At 40.5% G+C, this 27,020-nt stretch overlaps 1 protein-coding gene across 2 annotated transcripts; it reads left to right on the forward strand.

The window, feature by feature from the left end:
• Window positions 1-435: 435 nt before the first annotated feature.
• On the forward strand, window positions 436-21,102 carry LOC133580608 (uncharacterized). 2 transcript variants are annotated; one of them, XM_061934872.2, is made up of 7 exons: window positions 436-701; window positions 768-1,080; window positions 4,560-4,765; window positions 13,337-13,507; window positions 13,681-13,833; window positions 13,908-13,974; window positions 18,485-21,102. In XM_061934872.2, the coding sequence occupies exons 1-7, from the start codon at window positions 498-500 to the stop codon at window positions 20,032-20,034; spliced, it is 2,664 nt and encodes an 887-aa protein (XP_061790856.1). In that variant the 5' UTR covers window positions 436-497; the 3' UTR covers window positions 20,035-21,102. The 2 variants fall into 2 exon arrangements, with proteins under 2 accessions (XP_061790856.1, XP_061790855.1); XM_061934871.2 differs by having other exon boundaries at window positions 436-1,080.
• The last annotated feature ends 5,918 nt before the right edge of the window (window positions 21,103-27,020 follow it).

A 27,020-nucleotide genomic window follows, 5' to 3' on the forward strand; every position in this document is an offset into this window, starting at 1 on the left:
GCGGCGTATTAAAAAGTCATACATGTTAATTTTTGAAACCGATAATTTTGAAACCGATACCGATAATTTCCGATATTACATTTTAAAGCATTTATCGGGCGATAATATCGGCAGTCCGATATTATCGGACATCTCTAAAAAGTATACTTGTCTTCTCCATGTACAGAATACCCTGATAGGTATCTGGTAGCTTGATAATTTGGAACAGAACAGCCCAGAAGCATTTACTACGTTTTGTGGTGTGACTTGGCAGAGTGGCATGTCCGGGGAAAACTACGGGTTAATTTAAGACTGGAAGCAAAAGCTGTTGCCAATTAGGAGCAGTGAGCGCCACATGTGGGCTGTGCAGAAGGAGCAAAAGGGGGGGCAGAGACCAGTGAGTGCATTGGAGCTCAATGACTTCAGTTGTTAGTTCCATGGATGGACAGACTCTGATGAGATGCGAGCAAGATAAGACCTGACGGTTTAACGCTGAGAGGATCTTTAAGCATCTCAACATGGCATTTTTCTTTCTAATATTCATATTTGGTCTCAGTTTTTTGCTGAACGAGAGTTCTGCTGATGTGTGCCGGGGACCTCGATGCCTCACCAACCAGGACTGGAGCACGGTGTGTGTGGGACCTAACTGCCAGGGGACGTCGGCGTCCAGACAGCAGTTTCACCCCGGACAAACGCACACCGTTCCCCAACAGGAATCTCAGGTGTACGCCCGTTCCCAAGCCAAGGTAGCCCCTTTGACCTCTTACGCCAACATCCAACCTCAGCAGGGAGGCTTTGGCGCCAGGCGGACCAACCCGAGGACCATCACCGCCGAGGTGTTCCATCCTGGCTGCGCAGGCGGGACCTGCCCGACGACCACCGTCGCACATCGCAACGCGCCGAGCCACGGGGACGCGTCGCAGGGCTGCAAAGGGAACGGCTGTAAACCGCATCAAGCCAAACCATGTGTTGGGTGCAGCACGCAAAAGGGGATAGAGGGGAAGACCTCACCCGTTCATGTAAGAGACCGAGCCGCACAGTTTATGGAGGAGAGGTCGGAACGTGGAGCTTGGATACAGCTGACATGTGACATGAAAGCAGGTCAGTATGTAATTAAGTCATTAGCATGTAGTATTGAGAGGTCCTCGTACTTAACTATTCAAAACTTAGCTTTATTCCTTTTGCAAATGGAGCTGGATTGGTATTCATGGTTCCCAATTGTATTTGCATGCCCCCCTTTGGAAGTTGGGAGAGTGGCTGTGCCAGCAACCTAGGGGTTCCTGGTTCAATCCCCACCTTCTACCAACTTTGTCATGTCTGTTGTGTCCTTGAGCAAGACACTTCACCCTTGCTCCTGATGGGTGGTGGTTAGCGCCTTGCATGGCACCTCCTGCCATCAGTGTGTGAATGGGTGACTGTGGAAATAGTGTCAAAGCGCTTTGAGTTCCTTAAAGGGGAACATTATCACATTTTCAGAAGGGTTAAAACCATTAAAAATCAGTTCCAAGTGGCTTATTATATTTTTTTAAGTTTTTTTCAAAATGTTACCCATCACGCAATATCCCTAAAAAAAGCTTCAAAGTGCCTGATTTTAACCATCGTTATAAACACCCGTCCATTTTCCTGTGACGTCACATAGTGAAGCCAACACAAACATGGCGGAAAGAACAGCAAGCTATAGCGACATTAGCTCGGATTCAGACTCGGATTTCAGCGGCTTAAGCGATTCAACAGATTACGCATGTATTGAAACGGATGGTTGTAGTGTGGAGGCAGGTAGCGAAAACGAAATTGAAGAAGAAACTGAAGCTATTGAGCCATATCGGTTTGAACCGTATGCAAGCGAAACCGACGAAAACGACACGACAGCCAGCGACACGGGAGAAAGCGAGGACGAATTCGGCGATCGCCTTCTAACCAACGATTGGTATGTGTTTGTTTGGCATTAAAGGAAACTAACAACTATGAACTAGGTTTACAGCATATGAAATACATTTGGCAACAACATGCATTTTGAGAGTGCAGACAGCCCAATTTTCATCAATTAATATATTTTGTAGACATACCCTCATGTCAGCAGGCCAGGGAAGCTAGGGTCGATATTCTTCTCTTGATCATCTTCGGGACGGTGTGAGCCAAGACATCCAGGGGGTTTAGCTCGCTCGTCTGCGGGGACAAACTGCCGCCATTGCTTGCCGTGCTACCGAGGTCCTTTGTCCCTGAATTGCTCACACACTCCGGCAGATTCAATGGGGGTCTGGCAGCAGATTTCTTTGACTTTATCGTTGGAAATGCATCTGCTTTGAGTGTCGCAGGATATCCACACATTCTTGCCATCTCTGTCGTAGCATAGCTTTCGTCGGTAAAGTGTGCGGAACAAACGTCCAATTTCTTGCCACTTTCGCATCTTTGGGCCACTGGTGCAACTTGAATCCGTCCCTGTTCGTGTTGTTACACCCTCCGACAACACCGACGAGGCATGATGTCTCCAAGGTACGGAAAACAGTCGGAAAAACGGAAAATAACAGAGCTGATTTGACTCGGTGTTTGAGAAAATGGCGGATTGCTTCCCGATGTGACGTCAAAACGTGACGTCATCGCTCCGAGAGCGAATAATAGAAAGGCGTTTAATTCGCCAAAATTCACCCATTTAGAGTTCGGAAATCGGTTAAAAAAATATATGGTCTTTTTTCTGCAACATCAAGGTATATATTGACGCTTACATAGGTCTGGTGATAATGTTCCCCTTTAAAAAGGTAGAAAAGCGCTATACAAGTATAACCCATTTACCATTTATCATTCTGTGTTTGAGGGGGTTAATGTGAGCAAATCAAGCGCTCCTCTTCCCCCACTGGCGTGATGTAAGCCTGTCGTAAATTTCCCAGAGCTCATTGTAAACAAACATGGCATTGATCGTGTGGGACATCTTTTACTGTTTTCAGGAGAAGACTTTGTGCGGGCTGTTTTGCACCAAATGCTCTGCAAACATTCCACGAAGAAGAAAAAAATGGATCGAACTCCCAACACACCAAACCTTATCAACCACCTAAAACTCCACCATCGCTACCACTATGTTTTGAAAAGTTTGTAAAGCGCAAAAAGTCTGATCTTACCATTTCACTATCAGTGGAGAGGCTCGCAACACCAAAAAGTCGTAAGCTGGGGCAGGTACAGTTTGTACCTCTACTTTTGCACAACTATGGTTAAATCTAACTTTATAAAAAGAAATTGCTATATACAGTATATTGTATTTATCCATGATCATATTACGGTTTTGAAAAGCAGGAAGGTATCGGCTTGAAAAAAATATATTGTGCATCCCCACAAAATAGCCAGACAACCATATTAAAAAAAATAAATAAAAAAAAGTTGTTTTTTTCAAAATTGCATGATGATTTACTGTATTTTCCGGACTATAAGACACACTTAAAAAAATTTCCCCTCAAAACTCCACAGTGCGCCTTATAACCCGGTGCGCCTAATGTACTGAATAATTCTGATTTTGCTTACCGACCTCGAAACTATTTTATTTGGTACATGGTGTAATGATAAGTGGACCAGTAGATGGAAGTCACACATAAGAGATATGTGTAGACTGCAATATGACTCAAGTAAACAACATCAACATTTTATATGTTCCATTGAAAAAACAGAACATTACTCACGGCGCTCGAAAATCTATCAAAATGTTTTAGTACGACTTTGGTAAGCTATGAAGCCGCACCGCTTGATGGATTGTACTGTGCTTCAACATAGGAGTGTTATTATGGTGTGTGTATAAGGTAAGACATATTCTCTGGCGTTTTGTTTCGCAATATTATGCAAAAGCAACTTTTCTTACCTTCTGGTACCTACTGATCTGTATTTGGGATCTGCATAATGTTGCGAAACAAACCGCCAAATAATATGTCTTACCTTATACACACACCATAATAATACACGTATATAGAAGCACAGTACAATCCATCAAGCGGTGCGGCTTCATAGCTTACCAAAGTCATTGTCACAGTGCGGATTCGAACCCGCTTCCCTCCTGCAACTGAGTGTCACAGTTCCTCCTCTGGCTGCTCGGCCGGACACGCCCCCGTTCATGCTGAGCGCAGCACGCCCACGCAGCGACAAGCCTGCAGACAATCGGCAATCTGCACACCTGGGTCTGATGACGGCGAGCTGGATAAAGGACCAGTGGACCCAAGGATCCTGGCGGGAACTTAGTTTCCCAATGGTGTACCTACCCTCCGTTGCCCTGAAAGTGAGCTGTGCGTCTCACTTCTCCCTGGATCTCCCTCTGGACTCTGACTAACTCCCTCGTTCCTCGACTACTCGCTCGCCCGCGGACTCTGTCCCCTCTCTCTGCCCCCACGGACCTCACGTGAAAAGCTTCTGCAAATTCAAGCATTTTTAGGCCGCAACAATCAGTTTCTTAGGCAGAATGTTCTATATCCTCTGAGGGAAAGCTAACTTTTCCACTTTTAAAAATCCTTTTTACGAATGTTTTCTTTCCATGTCTGGAACTGATGTGTACCTTGGGACTTTGCGAACAAGGCTGTCACATAACGGTTGCTCGAATCTCACTGCAGGTGCCAATGATGTTCCTTCAGAGGACGCTGTGGTCCTGCAGCTGCAGCTGTCCAAGGACCAGGAGAAGATTGTCGAGGCCCTGAAGGGTCAGCGGGAAGAGGTCAAAGACCTGCACAGACTCGTCAGCGAGCAACAGGGGGCGCTAGTCCAGCAGCAAAGAGAAATACTGGAGCAACAGAGGAAGATGCACGACTACATGGAGCAAGTGAGTGTGCAGTGAAGAAGATGTTAAATCATGTATACCGTATTTTTCCGATCCATAGGGCGCACCGGATTATAAGGCGCACTGCCGGTGAGCGGGTCTATTCAGGTCTATTTTCATACAAAAGGCACACCGGATTATAGGACAAAGCTACGAACAATGGGAGACCAGGCTTTCTGCTCCGCCGCTCCCAGTCTGTGGAACGCTCTCCCTGACCACCTGAGGGCACCACAGACTGTGGATGCTTTAAAAAAAGGCTTAAAACCCTTCTTTTTTTAAAAAGCCTTTTTTTTTTTTAGATATATGCATACTAGTTTTAGCTATTTAGCTCTTCTAGTTTTTATTTTTATTTTTTTAATAATAATAATAATGGATTAGATTTATATAGCGCTTTTCAAGACACTCAAAGCGCTTCACAGAGAAGTGAGAACCCATCATTCATTTTTACAACAATTTTTAATACACTGTAGCACTTTGAGGTTGTTTACTCAATGTAAAGTGCTTTTTACGAATAAAATCTATTATTATTATAGGGCGCATTAAAGGGGTCATATTTTTATAATTTTTTTCTAAATTGAAAACACTTCCTTCTGGTCTACATAACATGTGATGGTGGTCAAAATGTTGCATAGATGATGTTTTACAGATCATCTTCAAGCCGCTTCAGGTCGCGCCGTTTTGTGGGCGGTCTTATTTACGTGGCCAGCGTCTTCTCCCCGTCATCTTTGTTGTAGCGGTGTAGCGTGCAAGGACGGGAGTGGAAGAAGTGTCAAAAAAGTGGAGCTAACTGTTTTAATGACATTCAGACTTTACTTAAATCGACAATGAGCAGCATCTCCTCATCCGGGAACAACAACAACACCGGAAATGTGTCCCGTGAAAAACCGTCCGGCCTGAACTCTCTAATAACTAAAGTTCCTTGGGTGAATAATATAAACTCACTACACCAGTATGTTTTAGCGCTTTCATGGGGAGTTTACTGACAGATATAAGTATTAACTTTACACTACTTTATATTAGAAATGGCAACACTGGAGGATGAATGTCCCATAACAAGAAGATAGAGAAAAAGAAGAAGCTTATCGACTACGGCAGGGGTCTCCAAACTACGAATCCGGCCCGCCAGCATCCAAAATCCGGCCCGTGGGAAGTCTCAAGTTTTTTGTTTTTTTTTGTCCTTTCTAATCTATCTTCTATCGCTTGTTAGTCTTGGGGTCTCCTCCCCACTCAGGCAAATCATATTGTCTAAAAATGCATTTTCCCATCGATAACGTGACATGTTGAAGAGGTTAATTTAGCCTACTGATGTGTATATACCGTATTTTTCGGACTATAAGTGGCAGTTTTTTTCATAGTTTGGCCGGGGGTGCGACTTATACTCAGGAGCGACTGATGTGTGAAATTATTAACACATTAGCGTAAAATATCGAATAATATTATTTATCTCATTCACGTAAGAGACTAGACGTATAAGATTTCATGGGATTTAGCGATTAGGAGTGACAGATTGTTTGGTAAACGTATAGCATGTTCTATATGTTATAGTTATTTGAATGACTCTTACCATAATATGTTACGTTAACATACCAGGCACGTTCTCAGTTGGTTATTTATGCCTCATATAACGTACACTTATTCAGCCTGTTGTTCACTATTCTTTATTTATTTTAAATTGCCTTTCAAATGTCTATTCTTGGTATTGGCTTTTATCAAATACATTTCCCCAAAAAATGAGACTTATACTCCAGTGTGACTTATACTCCGAAAAATTCGGTATATAAATGGTTGATTTACTGTATATAGGCAAGTAAGGTAAAGTTTTGTACCTGACAAACTAACTTGTCAGGTACAAAACTTTACCTTTCTAGCCTATATAAATCAACCATTTATATATGATAACGTGACATAATCGCGCTCGCGCCTCAGTGTCGGGCGAGCGTGCGACAAGTGCGCACTCTTTTAGTCAACTAGTGCGTGAGAAATATATATATATATATATATATATATATATATATATATATATATATATATATATATATATATATGTGTGTGTGTATATATGTGTATACACCCAGCCCAGCCCCCGGCACAATTATTTGAACCCAATGCGGCCCCCGAGTCAAACAATTTGGGGACCCCTGGGCTACAGTGTCGCCACGGACTACAAAGGCGGACGCGCGCAAATTTTCCGGACTTATGCAGATCCCAAATACAGATCAGCAGGTACCGGAGGGTAAAAAAAGTTCCTTTTGCATAATATTGTGATACAAAATGCCAGATAATATGTCTTACCTTATACACACACCATAATAACACTCCTATGTTGAAGCACAGTACAATCCATCAAGCGGTGCGGCTTCATAGCTTACCAAAATCGTACTAAAGCATTTTGATACATTTTTGAGCGCCGTGTGTAATGTTCTATATTCTCAATGGAACATATAACATTTTGGTGTTGTTTACTTGAGTCATATTGCAGTCTACACACATCTCTTATGTGTGACTGCCATATACTGGTCACACTTATCACTTCACCATGTACCAAATAAAACAGCGTCGAGGTCGGTAAGCACAACCAAAATGATTCCGTACATTAGGCGCACCGGGTTATACAGTCGTGGTCAAAAGTTTACATACACTTGTAAAGAACATAATGTCATGGCTGTCTTGAGTTTCCAATAATTTCTACAACTCTTATTTTTTTTGTGATAGAGTGATTGGAGCACATACTTGTTGGTCACAAAAAACATTCATGAAGTTTGGTTCTTTTATGAATTTATTATGGGTCTACTGAAAATGTGAGCAAATGTGCTGGGTCAAAAGTATACACACACAAATGTTAATATTTGCTTACATGTCCCTTGGCAAGTTTCACTTCAATACGGCGCTTTTGGTAGCCATCCACAAGCTTCTGGTTGAATTTTTGACCACTCCTCTTGACAAAATTGGTGCAGTTCAGCTAAATGTGTTGGTTTTCTGACATGGACTTGTTTCTTCAGCGTTGGACTTTGGGAAGGCCATTCTAAAACCTTAATTCTAGCCTGATTTTATGAGGGGCCGTTAGGGACATTATTCAGAATTACTTCTTACATACACTACTGAAATGCTCTCACACAAACAACTGAAATCTTTTTCTTTTATACACACTACTGAAACACTCTTATAAACACTACTGAAATGCTCTTACATACACAACTGAAATGCTCTCACAAAAACAACTGTAATCTTTTTCTTTTATACACACTACTGAAACCCTCTTATAAACACTACTGAAACACTCTTATAAACACTACTGAAATGCTCTTACATACACTACTGAAACACTCTTATAAACACTACTGAAACACTCTTACATACACTACTGAAACACTCTTATAAACACTACTGAAATGCTCTTACATACACTACTGAAATGCTCTTACATACACTACTGAAACACTCTTATAAACACTACTGAAACACTCTTATAAACACTACTGAAACACTCTTATAAACACTACTGAAACGCTCTTATAAACACTACTGAAACACTCTTACATAAACTACTAAAACACTCTTATAAACACTACTGAAACTCTCTTACATACACTACTGAAACACTCTTATAAACACTACTGAAACACTCTTACATACACTACTCAAACACTCTTATAAACACTACTGAAACACTCTTATAAACACTACTGAAACACTCTTACATACACTACTGAAACACTCTTATAAACACTACTGAAACACTCTTACATACACTACTGAAACACTCTTATAAACACTACTGAAACACTCTTATAAACACTACTGAAACACTCTTATAAACACTACTGAAATGTTTTTGTCTCACGCACACACACGCACACACCTGGAATTATTTTTCACTAGTATGTATAAACGGATTTCACCTGTGTGTGTGTGTGTGTGCTTTTACACGTGCGTGTGAAAGACAACAATTTCAGTAGTATGTGTGCAAAGATTTCAGTTATATGTATGAGCGCATCTTACCAGTGTGTATGCAAGCATCTTACTAGTGTGTGTGAGCGATGTTGCATTCCGGTTCCGGTCACCAATAATCCCCGCCCCTTTTCAGACAATTTTTTTTTTTTTTTTTTAAAGCCAAGTTGTGGACAAGATGTCTGCGGACAAGTAGCTTAACCGAGGTGGGAGCTCCACTTCATAATTTGAAAAAAACTGCGATTTATAATCCGAAAAATACAGTACAACATGTGTCTGGGCCGGTACGCTGTTTGTATGGTGAAAAAGCGGACGCGTCGACAGGTTGTAGAGGACGCTAAAAGCAGTGCCATGACGGCACGCCCTTAATATTGTTGTCCGGGTGAAAATCGGGAGAAATTCGGTAGTATGGTTGCCCCGGGAGATTTTCGGTAGGGGCACTGAAGTGTTATTTTGATATTTGCAATAATAAAGTGGGCAACTTCATACAGGTCTGTATAACAGGTTCCTTATTTATTTATTTTTTACAAAATGTTTAAACAAAATGTTAATTTGCAGAATACACTGCACAAGTGAAGAAAACATTTTAACAAACCTTATAATTCCCATGTTCACTGAATAAAGTGCAGAATTGAAGTGAAAATGTCTATTCCATAGTTGCCATCATTTTCAAGTGGGTTCACTTGTTGAAAAATGTTCATTGTTGTCTCATTAATGTTTACATCTATATCTGGAATTACACACCGACAAGTATTGAAAGCATATGAATAATAAGACATAAGGAACCTTTCTGAGCCAAAAAAGGTTGTTTTCAACACACTGTTGAAAATAATAAACACAATGTTTCTATGTGAAATTTATTGAATATTCCAATTAATATATTTGTGTGCAGAGAAGTTCCATGAATCCAGAGGTTGTTTATTCCATCTTTGTTGAAATGGTCATGCAGCTGCGTGGTGACTCTGAAATAAGAATGTAACAATCAGATCACATGAAAACAGCTAAGACGATATAAGTCATACAGGGAAATGCATTTTTAGACAATATGATTAGCCTGAGCGGCTAGGGGACACCAAAATATGGATTAGAAAAGACAGATTGAAAATAATAATACAACATTTTTTTTCTCCAGCGAACCGGATGTTGGACTTTGGCAAGCAGTAACCGGCCCGCGGGCCGTAGTTTGGGGACCCCTTATCTAGTCGATAAAAAAGCGCTAAATAAATGTAATCCATTATTATTAGTATGTGATTAGCTACTGACGTACCACGACGTGACTCACATTTCGACATGTTACCATAGTAGCGCACTACAATGCCATGTCGCCTTACATTTCGTGTGATTCTACAATCATTTAGAAATAAATAATGTCTAATTACCTTTTCCTCCTCTTGCCCCGATGTCCATGAACTGAAACGTTGCACTTGATGATGCTGCAGTGTAAACTCGCAAGGTAACATTTGCTCCAGGCTGCTTGGCTGTCGGGAGGAGAAAGGCACCTGTGTGGCCGCTCACGGCGGCAGCCCGACCCTTGTTGCATTGAAAGTGTTCTTATATTCTCAGCTGAAGCCCTCAAATTATGAAGTGGAGCTCCCACCTCGGTTAAGCTACTTGTCGGCAGACATTTTGTCAACAACTTGGCTTTAAAAAAAAAAAAAAAAAAAGAAAAACTTGTTTGAAAAGGGGCGGGGATTATTGGTGACCGGAACCGGAATGCAACATCGCTCACACACACTAGTAAGATTCTCTTACACACACTGGTAAAATGCTCTTACACACACTGGTAAAATGCTCTTACACACACTGGTAAAATGCTTGCATACACACTGGTAAGATGCGCTCATACACATAACTGAAATCTTTGCACACATACTACTGAAATTGTTGTCTCTCACACGGACGTGTAAAAAGCACTCACACACACAGGTGAAATCCGTTTATACATACTAGTGAAAAATAATTCCAGATGTGTGTGCGTGTGTGTGTGTGTGTGCGTGAGACAAAAACATTTCAGTAGTGTTTATAAGAGTGTTTCAGTAGTGTATGTAAGAATGTTTCAGTAGTGTTTGTAAGAGTGTTTCAGTAGTGTTTATAAGAGTGTTTCAGTAGTGTATGTAAGAATGTTTCAGTAGTGTTTATAAGAGTGTTTCAGTAGTGTATGTAAGAATGTTTCAGTAGTGTTTATAAGAGTGTTTCAGTAGTGTATGTAAGAATGTTTCAGTAGTGTTTATAAGAGTGTTTCAGTAGTGTATGTAAGAATGTTTCAGTAGTGTATGTAAGAGTGTTTCAGTAGTGTTTATAAGAGTGTTTCAGTAGTGTTTATAAGAGTGTTTCAGTAGTGTTTATAAGAGTGTTTCAGTAGTGTTTATAAGAGTGTTTCAGTAGTTTATGTAAGAGTGTTTCAGTAGTGTTTATAAGAGCGTTTCAGTAGTGTTTATAAGAGTGTTTCAGTAGTGTTTATAAGAGTGTTTCAGTAGTGTTTATAAGAGTGTTTCAGTAGTGTATGTAAGAGCATTTCAGTAGTGTTTATAAGAGTGTTTCAGTAGTGTATGTAAGAGTGTTTCAGTAGTGTATGTAAGAGTGTTTCAGTAGTGTTTATAAGAGTGTTTCAGTAGTGTTTATAAGAGTGTTTCAGTAGTGTGTATAAAAGAAAAATATTTCAGTTGTTTATGTGAGAGCATTTCAGTTGTGTATGTAAGAGCATTTCAGTAGTGTTTATAAGAGTGTTTCAGTAGTGTGTATAAAAGAAAAATATTTCAGTTGTTTATGTGAGAGCATTTCAGTTGTGTATGTAAGAGCATTTCAGTAGTGTTTATAAGAGTGTTTCAGTAGTGTGTATAAAAGAAAAAGATTTCAGTTGTTTGTGTGAGAGCATTTCAGTAGTGTATGTAAGAGGTAATTCTGAATAATGTCCCTAACAGCCCCTCATATGATTTAGCCATTCCTTTACCACTTTCATTGTCCTGTTGGAACTCCCAACTGCGCCCAAGACCCAACCTCCGGGCTGATGATTTTAGGTTGTCCTGAAGAATTTGGAGGTAATCCTCCTTTTTCGTTGTCCCATTTACTCTCTGTAAAGCACCAGTTCCATTGGCAGCAAAACAGGCCCAGAGCATAATACTACCGCCACCATGCTTGACGGTAGGATTGGTGTTCCTGGAATTAGAGGCCTCACCATTTCTCCTCCAAACATATTGCTGGGTATTGTGGCCAAACAGCTCAATTTTTGTTTCATCTGACATCACATGGACAAAGATAAGACCTTCTGGAGCATGGGTGTCAAACTCTGGCCCGCGGGCCAAATTTGGCCCGCCGTGTAATTTCATTTGGCCCTTGAGGCAATATCAAATTAACATTAGAGCTGGCCCGCCGGTATTATACAGCAGCGGTGCCTCTGTAACACCGCATTCACCGCTAATACTCATACTTGCCAACCCTCCCGATTTTCCCGGGAGATTCCCCAATTTCAGTGCCCCTCCCGAAAATCTCCCGGTGCAACCATTCTTCTAATTTCCACCCGGACAACATTATTGGGGACGTGTCTTAAAGGCACTTCCTTCAACGTCCTCTACACCATGTCGTCACGTCCGCTTTTCCTCCATACAATCCGCGTGCCGGCCCAGTCACTTACTATATGCGGCTTTTACACACACACAAGTGAATCCAATGCATACTTGGTCAACAGCCATACAGGTCACACTGAGGGTGGCTGTATAAACAACTTTAACACTCTTACAAATATGCGCCACACTGTGGACCCACACCAAACAAGAATGACAAACACATTTCGGGAGAACATCCGCACCGTAACACAACATAAACACAACAGAACAAATACCCAGAACCCCTTGCAGCACTAACTCTTCCGGGACGCTACATTATACACCCCCCGCTACCACTAAACCCCGCCCCCGTCCACCAAGTTAATGTTGATATTGACCTCAGAAGGCTGCAAATAGAAAAGAGGCATTCCATTTTTTATTTACGTTTTATTTAATATACCATTGATGTTTTTTAGTTTGTTTTTTGAAAGCTGATTTTGCACTATTAAGTTATATAAGCGTTGCTTGTTCCATATTCAGTGTTAAAGCAAATCAGTGTAGCAAACTGAGCAATAATTAACGTTTTATTCATGCACTTTCTCTTGCTACTTCAAGGCTTGAATTGTTATTTTATTTTCAAATGTATTATTAGCCTGTGGAAAAACGTTATTTTGATATTTACCTCAGATGGCTGCAAATAGAAAAGAGGCATTTAATTTTTATTAAAATTTTATTTGATAGGCCATTGATATTTTTGAATTATTATTATTATTATTTGAAACTCGATTTTGCATGTCACTATAAAGTTATATAAGCCTTGCTTGTTCAATATTCAATGCAAAACTTGTTTGGGTCCCTATTAAAAGGTTAATTTGTTCAACCTTGGCCCGCGGCTTTGTTCAGTTTTAAATTTTGGCCCACTCTGTGTTTGAGTTTGACACCCCTGTTCTGGAGGAAAGTTCTGTGGTGCTTGTCAACTTTTGAATACGACTGTCGAGTTTTGAGAAAATTAAAAGATTTTAAGTGCGCCTTATAAACCGAAAAATACGGTAGTAGGAATAATTGGTTAATGTTGTTTTCTCAGGTGAAGGTGCAATACAACGTACTATTGGACACCATCAAGCAGATGTCCATGCAGAACCTCCAGGAGGAGCTGGACAGTCGTGTCGAGGCTCTGAATGAGCCGAGTGGACCTCACCAAGCTCAGCAGGCCCTCTCTTTGCACAAGGTGGACATGGAGGCCAGTGTCATGGAGGTCAATATCAACTGTTTAATATATTAATAGCACATTTACGCCAAAAAAAAGTGAATTTTTCAATGCACATCACCCTACCCAATACTCCTAACCCTAAATTAACGTCCGCCTGAATCATTGTTTTACAATATTGTGGATATTATTTGTGATTGCACTGACTGACGCCCCCCCAGGTGGGCCATTCCCTCGCGGCCTGTGCCGGCTGCAGTCCCGAAGAGTACTGCGGCTTCAGCGCGGGTCGCCCTCGCTGTGAGAAGTGCACCGTGTGTCCTGCTGGCTTCTTCCTGGTTGCCCAGTGTTCGGTCCACGTGGACAGAATCTGCCAGGTTCCACTTAGTAATCTAGTCTCAGAAACTGAACACCTTTTTTGGTCACGTTAACTTTATATTTGTTGTTCCAGGACCGAGATGAATGCCTTGAAATAACGAACCTTTGTGAAGATCAACTGACGTGTCTCAACACACCAGGTAATACAACCTCTGACAACATTCATTGTAAAACATAATAGACTATACGTAACTCATTTACCGTATTTTTCGGACTATAACGCGCACTTAAAATCCTTTCGTTTTGTCAAAAATCGACAGTGTGCCTTATAACCCGCTGCGCCTAATGTACGGAATGACTCTGGTTGTGCTTACCAACCTCGACGCAATTTTATTTGGTAGATGGTGTAATGATAAGTGTGACCAGTAGATGGCAGTCACACATAAGAGATACAGTCAAGGTCAAAGTAGTGACCACATGTTTTTAATAGTGTTGTTAAGCTCCTTGCAAGCTTGATATAAATAACACTTGCCAAAATTCTACTTTCTATTAAGCTCAAGTGCCCGATTTCCAGCAAAGGAGGTTCAAATATGAGCACAATATTATGTCTTCAGAATTATACAGTAGTACCTCAATTTATGAGCTCATTCTGTGGCGAACACTTGGATCTCAAATCAACATATCTGATTAAAAATCAATTTATGTGGTGATTTCGCCCCAAAATAGCACAATTTTAACATGTAACATGCCTTTTCATAAGAAAAACTAAGTTTTAGATAGGAAAAATTGTGTAAAACAATACAATAGAATGTACTTCTAAAAAATACAGTAGTTTTATGAAGTAATGTTATAATAATGTAGGTTAACACTTTAGTATGGGGAAGATATTCACCATTAATTAGTTTCTTATTAACATGCAAATTAGTAACATATTGGCTCTTAATTAGTCATTATTAAGTACTTATTAATGCCTTATTATACAACCAGTAAGCCATTAACTAAGAGTCTTCCCTCAATAACCTCAGAATTATTGCTTTTTATTAACCCTAACCCTAACCCCTAGTGTCCAAATAACTCTAAATTAAGTCTTTGTTACTTAGAATATGTTCCCCATACTAAAGTGTTACCTAATGTAGAGTATTTACCTTAGAGAGTGGAAGTCTACAATATCACTTTCCAGCTGTTTCTCCATCAAATACACCATCTGCAGCTTTTTTATAATTCCATTAATAAATATCTGAGGTTTAGATATTTTAACATTTCTAACTGCCGTCATTGATTGAAACGTGTATTAGTAGATTGCACAGTACAGTACATATTCCGTACAATTGACCACTAAATGGTAACACCCCAATAAGTTTTTCAACTTGTTTAAGTCGGGGTCCACGTTAATCAATTCATGGTAACTTGGCTAACTTGATCGTTATTTTCTTCTTTCTTTTTCTTCTTCCGATTTCTAGCTATAAGCTAATGCTAGCTAGTAATAAGAGTTGTTTTGGGCAAATCTTGAGGGGTTTACTGTGGTATTTGCTATGCCAACTAATGGCGGGGATGCTTGTAACTCGAATTTTTGCTCGCAACGTCAAGCAAAACAATAAGCCCAGAGACAGCTCTTATCTCAAAACACTCTTAAGTTGGGACGCTTTTAAGTTGAGGTACAACTATGCAGAGAACATTCAAAAGTCATTAAACTGACCCACTCTTTGACTTCAGACAGTTTTAAAGTCGAAATTCCTTCTCCCATCATAAGAATCAGAAACAGCTTTATTGGCCAGGTACAGTGGTGGTCAAAAGTTGACATACACTTGTAAAGAACATAATGTCATGGCTGTCTTGAGTTTCCAATCATTTCTACAACTCTTATTTTTTTGTGATAGAGTGATTGGAGCACATACTTGTTGGTCACAAAAAACATTCATGAAGTTTGGTTCTTCTATGAATTTATTATGGGTCTACTGAAAATGCGACCAAATCTGCTGGGTCAAAAGTATACATACAGCAACATACATGATCAATTTTGGTGATGTACAAACGTTACAATCAAATCAAATTAGCTTTATGGCATGGCCTCTTAACTTCATGTGAGTGATTATGATTGACGACACCTGTTGACTTTAAATAGGGCTCATGTGATGCAGTCATTAGACTCGGTTACAAACGCAACAATGGGAAAGTCAAAGGAACTGCACCAATTTAGTCAAGAGGAATGGTCAAAAATGAAAGTAAGTAAGTAAATTGTCACAATGTGTTGCTGGTGACGAACCCCAAGATTCAGAGAAGGCAGGCTTGGTAAAAGAAAACATGGTTTAATGTCCAAAAGTAAAAATAAAGAAAAGACACAAACCAGGGACTAGGAACGGCCAAACTGGAAAACGGGAAACAGGATCCAGCAAACAGGAACTAGGAACAAAAAACAGCACGCTGCCAACAGCTACAGGATTCAGGTATAAACGACAAAACCGGTAGGAGCTACAACGACAAGTATTACAATGACATCAACAAGTAGAAGCGACAATAATCCAGCAGTGACTGGAGGGCAAGGCAGGTATAAATAGCAGCTGGCTGATTGACAGCAGGTGCCAATAAGCCAGAGACAAACAGGAAACTGAACCAAAATAAGAGTGCTGACAGGAAATAAAACAAACAGAGGAACAACTAAAACTTAACCAAACTGTCAGGGACATTCCTGACATGAATGGGACAATGTAAAAGGAGGATTACCTACAAATTCTTCAGGACAACCTAAAATCATCAGCCCGGAGGTTGGGTCTTGGGCGCAGTTGGGTGTCCCAACAGGACAATGACCCCAAACACACGTCAAAAGTGGTAAAAGAATGGCTAAATCAGGCTAGAATGAAGGTTTTAGAATGGCCTTCTCAAACGTGTGGACAATGCTGAAGAAACAAGTCCATGTCAGAAAACCAACAAATTTAGCTGAACTGCACCAATTTTGTCAAGAGGAGTGGTCAAAAATTCAAGCAGAAGCTTGTGGATGGCTACCAAAAGCGCCTTATTGCAGTGAAACTTGCCAAGGGACATGTAAGCAAATATTAACATTGCTGTATGTATACTTTTGACCCAGCACATTTTCAGTAGACCCATAATAAATTCATAAAAGAAGCAAACTTCATGAATGTTTTTGTGACCAACAAGTATGTGCTCCAATCACTCTATCACAAAAAAATAAGAGTCGTAGAAATGATTGGAAACTCGAGACAGCCATGACATTATGTTCTTTACAAGTGTATGTCAACTTTTGACCACGACTGTATGTAAACACTCAAGATATTTGACTTGGTAGACAGTGCTCTCTTGTTCAGTGTAAACATTAACAATCAACTAAAAATATGAACAAGTACCGCATTTTTCGGATTATAAGTCGCTTCGGAGTATAAGCCGCACCGGCCGAAAATGCATAATAAAGAAGGAAAAAAACATATATAAGTCGCACTGGAGTATAAGTCGCATTTTTTCTTACGTGAATGAGATAAATAATATTATTTGATATTTTACGGTAATGTGTTAATAATTTCACACATAAGTCGCTCCTGAGTATAAGTCGCACCCCCGGCCAAACTATGAAAAAAACTGCGATTTATAATCCGAAAAATACGGTACTCAAATATCTATTATCGTATTTTTCGGACTATAAGTCGCAGTTTTTTTCATAGTTTTTTTCCTTTTTTATTATGCATTTTCGGCAGGTGCGAGTTATACTCCGGTGCGACTTATACTCCGAAAAATACGGTATGTGCAAGGCTAATAAATATTAGCGCTGTAGTGAATAGAGCAAAGAGCAAAAAGATGATGACGTGAACATGAGTTAGTACGTTCCCAGTGACAGATTAGTTATCAGATTGATAGCCTGAGGAAAGAAAGTGTTTTTTATGACGGGTTGTTTTGGCATGCAGTGATTTATAACGCCTACACTGCAAAAAGTGAGTGTTCAAAAACAAGAAAAAAATATACAAAAATTAGGGGTATTTTATTTGAACTAAGCAAAATTATCTGCCAATAGAACAAGAAAATTCGGCTTGTCAAGACTTTCCAAAACAAGTAAAATTAGCTAACCTCAATGAACCCAAAAATACCTTAAAATAAGTATATTCTCACTAATAACAAGTGCACTTTTCTTGGTAGAGACCTTTTTGCTCAATATGTTGAAAAATATTCTTAAATGAAGTAATAATAATGATATGCGCTCGGCGTCATGATTTTTTTTTCATGCTTGAAGTAAGAAATTAATACTTTAAAAAAATACTTTTATACTTGTGAGTGTTAATGACACAGCTTTGCATCAGTTGATGTTCTAGTTTCAAGCATGTTTTACTCAATATAGGTCATCAAATCTCAGCAACAAGCTGTAATATCTTACTGAGATCATTTAGGACCAAAACCCTTAAAACAAGTAAAACACTCTAACATAAAATCTGCTTAGTGAGAAGAATGATCATATCAGACAGAAAATAAGCAAATATCACCCTTATTTGAGATATTTAATCTTACTTAAATTTCAGTTTTTGCAGTGTACCGCAGGGGAAGAGTTTGAACAGTTTGTGCCCAGGGTTTGAGGGGTCCGACCCTAAGTCATACCCCATAGATGGGGTATGACTTATACCGGCGTATGACTTATGTTCATGCAATGCAAATGATTCCTCTTTCAAAATGTGATTGTTTTGAAGTCATATTAATTTCCCATGTTCCCCTCAGGAGGATTTAGGTGTCAAGGGATGACAGAGCGAGATGCCAGGGCCGGCATGTGTGGACCCAACTACTTCTTTAACCTGGACATGGACGAGTGTCAGGCCTGCGCCGAGTGTGACGGAGAGGCGGTGACCTCACCGTGTACTTTTACCGCTGACACCGTCTGCGCTGGACCTTCCGCCGGCGACGGCGTCCTCTCTCTGTCCTGGGCCGGACGCGCCAGCCTGCCCGGTGCCAAAGGCCGGTCGATGAATCTCGCCTCGCCGGGTGTGCGGCTTCACATCCAGGGAGCGAACGACGGGGGCCTGGTGTCGGCCGAGGGAGGCCGGCTCCTGCTGAGGAAACACGGTCTGGTCTGGCTGGAGGAGAACCTCTCCGTGAACCACGGCTGCCGCAGCTTCGTGCAAGTGTGCTTGCGTCTGAACGGCACAGACGGCTCCGGAGCTCGTGACCTTGTCGGCGTCAGGATTGAGCAGCAGGAAGTGAGGTCACTTCAGGGTGTCAGCATGAGTGGGGTAGCAGAGGTTGCCCCTGGGCATACGATTTCCACTTCCCTTTGGAGTGCCAACCACCACTGCAACCAAGGTAACGAAGGTCTACAGCTGTATGACCCCTCAGCTGCTTCCCTAAGCCTCATGTGGCTGTCTCACGACACCGGTGCCGTCGCCATGACGGCACAGGCGGTGCTGTCCGCACACTACCATACAATCCATCGCCCGATCTTCAGCTCCTCCTCCACTTCGGACCCTTACGTAGTTGGGTTAACCCATGACGGTCGTAGTTTACGTTTTGCAGAAAGCGGCACGGTGCGCTTTGTATTCCAGCAGGCGTTGTATTCCATGGGTCAGGCATGCGTGAGTGAAGGCTTCCAGATGTTAGCCTACCTCAACCACAACGGTACGGGCATGGAGCTCTGCCGCAGCTTCAAACCAGGCGTCCACTACCGCGACACATCCATCTCTCTCTCTGGAGCCACTGCAGTTGGCTCCGGAGACACGCTGGTCTTTGAGATTCTGTCTCCTGCTCAGTGCAACGTACGTTTCTTTAGTGACGGCACAGGCATCAGTCTTCTCAGCTTGGTCTGGGTTCCTGCCGCCATCTCCTCCTCCGTCTATGCCACCGTGGCTCAGACCGGACTTCCTTCAGGAGCTGTGAGAAACAAACCTCTTTTCTTCCGCCAGAGCAGTCCTCGGGTGCGCCAAATGGGGCTACCGGGAAAGGGGTCCGCAGAACCGGCGAGAAATTTAGTCTTCAGCGAGAGCGGCACTGCCAGTGTAGCTCTAGACCTGAAACTGATTCACTCGTGCAGCCTGGTCAAAGTGACTCTGCTAAGGCTAAGTGGTCCAGATTCGGGATCGCGACCCGTCCCCCTAGCCCAGCAAGTGGGCGGACATATGCCTGACGGTAGCCAATGGGCCAGCGTGACCCTGCGAGCATCCTTCCAGGTACAAAATGGCACCACAGTGTTCTTCACCCTGGACTGCGTACGGGGACGAGTCAACCAAGTCAGCCACCACACAGGAAGTGGAGTGTCAGTCCTCTGGGTGGCAGCGTAACATCGGAACGCCACGCTGCTTGTCCACAATCATTTCAGCTGGATTTACAGAACTGACTCATCAACCCATTACTCAGCTTTTGGGCAAAGACACTGGGACACATGGCAACAAGAGCGATGCAACGTTTCTGGGAAGACTTTCGATAAAATGTGGACATTTTGTCCGTTAATCCAGAAGAACATTTGTGAGATTAGAAGTTACTAACGCAGGGCCTGAGAGAGGACCTGCTCTCTCACAGTCTCTAATTATCTTAAAGGGGAACATTATCACAATTTCAGAAGGGTTAAAACCGTTAAAAATCAGTTCCCAGTGGCTTATTTTATTTTTCGAAGTTTATTTCAAAATTTTACCCATCACGCAATATCCCTACAAAAAGCTTCAAAGTGCCTGATTTTAACCATCGTTATATACACCCGTCCATTTTCCTGTGACGTCACATAGTGATGCCAATACAAACAAACATGGCGGATAGAACAGCAAGATATAGCGACATTAGCTCGGATTCAGACTCGGATTTCAGCGGCTTAAGCGATTCAACAGATTACGCATGTATTGAAACGGATGGTTGTAGTGTGGAGGCAGGTAGCGAAAACGAAATTGAAGAAGAAACTGAAGCTATTGAGCCATATCGGTTTGAACCGTATGCAAGCGAAACCGACGAAAACGACACGACAGCCAGCGACACAGGAGAAAGCGAGGACGAATTCGGCGATCGCCTTCTAACCAACGATTGGTATGTGTTTGTTTGGCATTAAAGGAAACTAACAACTATGAACTAGGTTTACAGCATATGAAATACATTTGGCAACAACATGCACTTTGAGAGTGCAGACAGACCAATTCAGGCGCGCTAAGAACATATATTTTTCCACGATTTCAGCACTCAGGTTAACCATACCTAAATAGACACAAATTACTGCATTACACAAGACTACCCGAATGTACTCGAATGATTGAAAAAAATTAATGTTTTTAAGCTAAATTATTGGTAAACACAGTTTATGTATAATCATTTACGTAAAACCGCGAGTAATGAATAAAGTTTTCATCAATTAATATATTCTGTAGACGTACCCTCATCCGCTCTCTTTTCCTGAAAGCTGATCTGTCCAGTTTTGGAGTTGATGTCAGCATCTGCTTTGAGTGTCGCAGGATATCCACACATTCTTGCCATCTCTGTCGTAGCATAGCTTTCGTCGGTAAAGTGTGCGGAACAAACGACTGACCATTTCGTCGGCTTTCCCCACACCCTCGTATTTTGAACAAATTTCGTCCAATTTCTTGCCACTTTCGCATCTTTGGGCCACTGGTGCAACTTGAATCCATCCCTGTTCGTGTTGTTACAACCTCCGACAACACACCGACGAAAGTGAGAAAATGGCGGATTGCTTCCCGATGTGACGTCACAACGTGACGTCATCGCTCCGAGAGCGAATAATAGAAAGGCGTTTAATTCGCCAAAATTCACCCATTTAGAGTTCGGAAATCGGTTAAAAAAATAAAAGGTCTTTTTTCTGCAACATCAAGGTATACAGGTAAAAGCCAGTAAATTAGAATATTTTGAAAAACTTGATTTATTTCAGTAATTGCATTCAAAAGGTGTAACTTGTACATTATATTTATTCATTGCACACAGACTGATGCATTCAAATGTTTATTTCATTTAATTTTGATGATTTGAAGTGGCAACAAATGAAAATCCAAAATTCCGTGTGTCACAAAATTAGAATATTACTTAAGGCTAATACAAAAAAGGGATTTTTAGAAATGTTGGCCAACTGAAAAGTATGAAAATGAAAAATATGAGCATGTACAATACTCAATACTTGGTTGGAGCTCCTTTTGCCTCAATAACTGCGTTAATGCGGCGTCGCATGGAGTCGATGAGTTTCTGGCACTGCTCAGGTGTTATGAGAGCCCAGGTTGCTCTGATAGTGGCCTTCAACTCTTCTGCGTTTTTGGGTCTGGCTTTCTGCATCTTCCTTTTCACAATACCCCACAGATTTTCTATGGGGCTAAGGTCAGGGGAGTTGGCGGGCCAATTTAGAACAGAAATACCATGGTCCGTAAACCAGGCACGGGTAGATTTTGCGCTGTGTGCAGGCGCCAAGTCCTGTTGGAACTTGAAATCTCCATCTCCATAGAGCAGGTCAGCAGCAGGAAGCATGAAGTGCTCTAAAACTTGCTGGTAGACGGCTGCGTTGACCCTGGATCTCAGGAAACAGAGTGGACCGACACCAGCAGATGACATGGCACCCCAAACCATCACCTAACCATGCAAATTTTGCATTTCCTTTGGAAATCGAGGTCCCAGAGTCTGGAGGAAGACAGGAGAGGCACAGGATCCACGTTGCCTGAAGTCTAGTGTAAAGTTTCCACCATCAGTGATGGTTTGGGGTGCCATGTCATCTGCTGAGCTCCAACCAAGTATTGAGTATTGTACATGCTCATATTTTTCATTTTCATACTTTTCAGTTTGCCAACATTTCTAAAAATCCCTTTTTTGTATTAGCCTTAAGTAATATTCTAATTTTGTGACACACGGAATTTGGGATTTTCATTTGTTGCCACTTCAAAACATCAAAATTAAATGAAATAAACATTTGAATGCATCAGTCTGTGTGCAATGAATAAATATAATGTACAAGTTACACCTTTTGAATGCAATTACTGAAATAAATCAAGTTTTTCAAAATATTCTAATTTACTGGCTTTTACCTGTATATTGACGCTTACATAGGTCTGCTAATAATGTTCCCCTTTAAAGGTTTTAATAAGGTTGAGGTCAGGGCTCGTAAGTTCTTCCACACCGTACTTATCCAACATGACAAAAGACGACCACCCTCAAATTGTGTTCCCAAAGTTGGAAAACCTACACAGCAAAAAGTCAGTGTTCAAAAACAAGAAAAAAAAAAATACAGAAATTAGGGGTATTTTATTTGAACTAAGCAAAATTATCTGCCAATAGAACAAAAAAATTCGGCTGGTCAAGACTTTCCAAAACAAGCAAAATTAGCTAACCTCAATGAACCCAAAAATACCTTAAAATAAGTATATTCTCACTAATAACAAGTGCACTTTTCTTGGTAGAAAAAAAAAAGAGACCTTTTTGCTCAATATGTTGAAAAATATTCTTAAGTTAAGTAAATGCTAGTGACATTATCTTGACCTAATGATATGCATACATCATGATTTTTTATTTCATGCTTGACGTAAGAGATTATTACTTTAAAAAGGTAGTTTTATACTTGTGAGTGTTGATGACACAGCTTTGCAACACTTGATATTCTAGTTTCAAGCATGTTTTACTCAATATAGGTCATCAAATCTCAGCAACAAGCTGTAATATCTTACTGAGATCATTTAGGACCAAAACCCTTAAAACAAGTAAAACACTCTAACATAAAATTTGCTTAGTGAGAAGAATTATCTTATCAGACAGAAAATAAGCAAATATCACCCTTATTTGAGATATTTCATCTTACTTAGATTTCAGTTTTTGCAGTGTAAGCTCACATGTTTAATCATATTGTTTAGATGCCATATTTCTCAGGAGTAGACATAGCAACCAATTGGATCTTCTCAAGGGACAATACACTGATTACTCTAAAGTTTAATTTCTTTACTATTGTTTCTTAACAAGATATAATCAAATATTTCCCAAATTTGGAAGGCGTAGAGTCCTCACTTATGTAAGATACTGTAGACCTTAATACTGTGTAATACTGCATAGGGCTCGAATGTATGTGGGGCCCCAGTAGCCATTTTTGTTGGCCAAAGCTTTTGATGACATGGCTGTACTGTGGGAGAGAGCAACAAACTGGACTAAAATGAATCCATCCATCCATCCATCCTCTTCCGCTTATCCGAGGTCGGGTCGCGGGGGCAGCAGCCTAAGCAGGGAAGCGCAGACAATAGGGGCGTAACGGTACGTGTGTTTGTATTGAACCGTTTCGGTACGGGGGGTTCGGTTCGGAGGTGTACCGAACGAGTTTCCACATGGACATATTAAGTAGCGTAACGCACGTTATGTAAACAATGCACACCGAGGCACAACACACGGTATGCTAGCAACGACCGGGTTACGATAGACTGACCATACGTCCTCTTTTCACCGGACATGTCCTCTTTTGCGGGGCTGTCCGGGCGGAGTTTCTTAAATGCCTCAAATGTCCGGCATTTTGAGTTAGGGTTGCGTGTATTTTCGATGTACGTTCAGGGTTAAGAAGGGGTTAAAAACAAAACAAAGTGTGCGTGCAGCAGCATTGGTGAGGGAGGGGCAGAGACAGAGAGAGAGAGAGAGTTATGATAAACGCGCATGCGTCGCCAGGTTCTGCTTTTTATCCATAGATTTATGACATTTAATTATTTATTATCTATAGCAGGGGTGTCAAAAGTGTGCCCCGGAGGCAATTTGCGGCCCACAGCTAATGTTTTAAAGGCCCACGGCACATTCTAAAAATACTATTCAAATAAACAAAAACATAAGTGAAATAAAAAAGCTTAAAGGTTAAATGTAATTTAGAAAAAGTTGCAATGTTGACTAATAAAACAGAGCTGTTTTTTTGCTCAAAACATAATATTGAATCAAAATCAATGTTTTTATGAATTATTGACCTATCCAAGGTTCCCATTACTTCACATCAAATATTGCACTAAGAAAAATATGGAAGATTTTGCAAATTTGGTAAATAAATAACCAAAAAATTTATATTGTGTTGTTTTCTTACTGTACCGAAAATTAACCGAACCGTGACCTCTAAACCGAGGTACGTACCAAACAAAAAATTTTGTGTACCGTTACACCCCTAGCAGACAATCATCATTCTATTACAAAAAAATTGTAGAAATGACTGGAAACTCAAGACAGCCATGACATTATGTTCTTTACAAGTGTACAGGGGCGCCGCTAGGGATTTTGGGCCCCATGAAAAGAATCTTTACAGGGCCCCCAACACAGTGTCATTATTTTTTCTGTATTATAATTTCATCATCATTAGGGGCCTCTCAGGGCCCCCCTCCATCATGGGCCCCTAGAATCCGTCTCCTTTACCCCCCCTTTTCGGCGCCCCTGCAAGTGTATGTCAACTTTTGACCACGACTGTATAATGGTATCGGCCGATACTGACAATACAAGAATTTATGACTGCCGACAAGCTAATATTTCACCACTGCTTTTTCCATTGGTGCCATACAAATCTATCAGGAGTCAGCGTATAAAAAACAATACTGTAGCCATGTGTCATACTACATAGGTTGAGATTTGCTATTCATCCCGCTGTCGTCAAAAGAAGAGTTAGTCTGTGTTACTTACGAGCATGTGTTTCATGTTAGTCCCCATTCTCTAATGTGAACGTCCACTGCATGCCTTGTTTAATGACTGCACTGCTCTGCATCTTTAACGGAAACATATGTTCCGTCCTCTGCATTGTAATACCTAATATCTCCATAATAAGACCTTGCTATCTTGTACTATAGTTTATATTTCATAATCCAGGAGAAAAATAAAGGCCTTGTTTTTTGCTTTCTGACACAATCTGTGACCTTTTTTCCTGCCAGAAACGTAGAAGCCGCTTGTTCTTGGCAGATCATTCCAGGTGGTTCCGATTACACAAGAAAGCATAGGATTGCTTTTCCATACATTTTCAACGACGAAACGATATCACTAAGCGAGCAACGGCCCCTACGACAACCTCCTCATCACCTCAATGCTAAATTTGTTTTGGCATGAGAGCAACAGTTGACAGGTATGATGTTTTTTTATGGAAACCTGTCTAACGGTGTACTTGTTACAGACTTATTGCTGCATTTTTGCTATGATGCTATAAAACAGTGGTTCTTAACCTTGTTGGAGGTACCGAACCCCATTAGTTTCATATGCGTATTCACCAAACCCTTCTTTAGTGAAAAATAAAATGATGTTTTTTTTCAAATTCAAGACAAAGTTATATGTTTTTGGTAACACTTTAGTATGGGGAACATATTCTAAGTAACAAAGACTTAATTTAGAGTTATTTGGACACTACGGGAACATATAAGTAAGAAATACTTAATTTAGAGTTATTTGGACACTAGGGGAACATCTAAGTAAGAAAGACTTCATTTAGAGTTATTTGGACACTAGGGGAACATATAAGTAAGAAAGACTTAATTTAGAGTTATTTGGACACTAGGGGAACATATAAGTAACAAAGACTTAATTTAGAGTTATTTGGACACTAGGGGATCATACTGTATAAGTAACAAAGACTAAATTTAGAGTTATTTTGACACTAGGGGAACATATAAGTAAGAAATACTTAATTTAGAGTTATTTGGACACTAGGGGAACATATAATTAAGAACTACTTAATTTAGAGTTATTTGGACACTAGGGGAACATATACAGGTAAGTAAGAAAGACTTAATTTAGAGTTATTTGGACACTAGGGGAACATATAAGTAAGACATACTTAATTTAGAGGGGATCATACTGTATAAGTAACAGAGACTAAATTTAGAGTTATTTTGACACTAGGGGAACATATAAGTAAGAAAGACTTAATTTAGAGTTATTTGGACACTAGGGGATCATACTGTATAAGTAACAAAGACTAAATTTAGAGTTATTTGGACACTAGGGGAACATATAAGTAAGAACTACTTAATTTAGAGTTATTTGGACACTAGGGGAACATATAAGTAAGAAATACTTAATTTAGAGTTATTTGGACACTAGGGGAACATATAAGTAAGAAAGACTTAATTTAGAGTTATTTGGACACTAGGGGAACATATAAGTAAGAAAGACTTAATTTAGAGTTATTTGGACACTAGGGGAACATATAAGTAACAAAGACTTGATTTAGAGCAGTGGTTCTTAACCTTGTTGGAGGTACCGAACCCCACCAGTTTCATATGCGCATTCACCGAACCCTTCTTTAGTGAAAAATATATATATATATTTTTTCAAATTCAAGACAAAGTTATATGTTTTTTTCACCAGT

Source organism: Nerophis lumbriciformis, linkage group LG03, assembly GCF_033978685.3.
Source record: "Nerophis lumbriciformis linkage group LG03, RoL_Nlum_v2.1, whole genome shotgun sequence".
Taxonomy (NCBI): domain Eukaryota; kingdom Metazoa; phylum Chordata; class Actinopteri; order Syngnathiformes; family Syngnathidae; genus Nerophis; species Nerophis lumbriciformis.

Excerpts from the sequence above, each read along its gene's own strand:
- LOC133580608 (XM_061934871.2), top strand. The coding sequence starts at position 498 with ATGGCATTTTTCTTTCTAATATTCATATTTGGTCTCAGTTTTTTGCTG. Across the intron at positions 1,081-4,559 it reads GACATGTGACATGAAAGCAG|GTGCCAATGATGTTCCTTCA; the intron begins GTCAGTATGTAA and ends ATCTCACTGCAG. Across the intron at positions 13,975-18,484 it reads GACGTGTCTCAACACACCAG|GAGGATTTAGGTGTCAAGGG; the intron begins GTAATACAACCT and ends TGTTCCCCTCAG.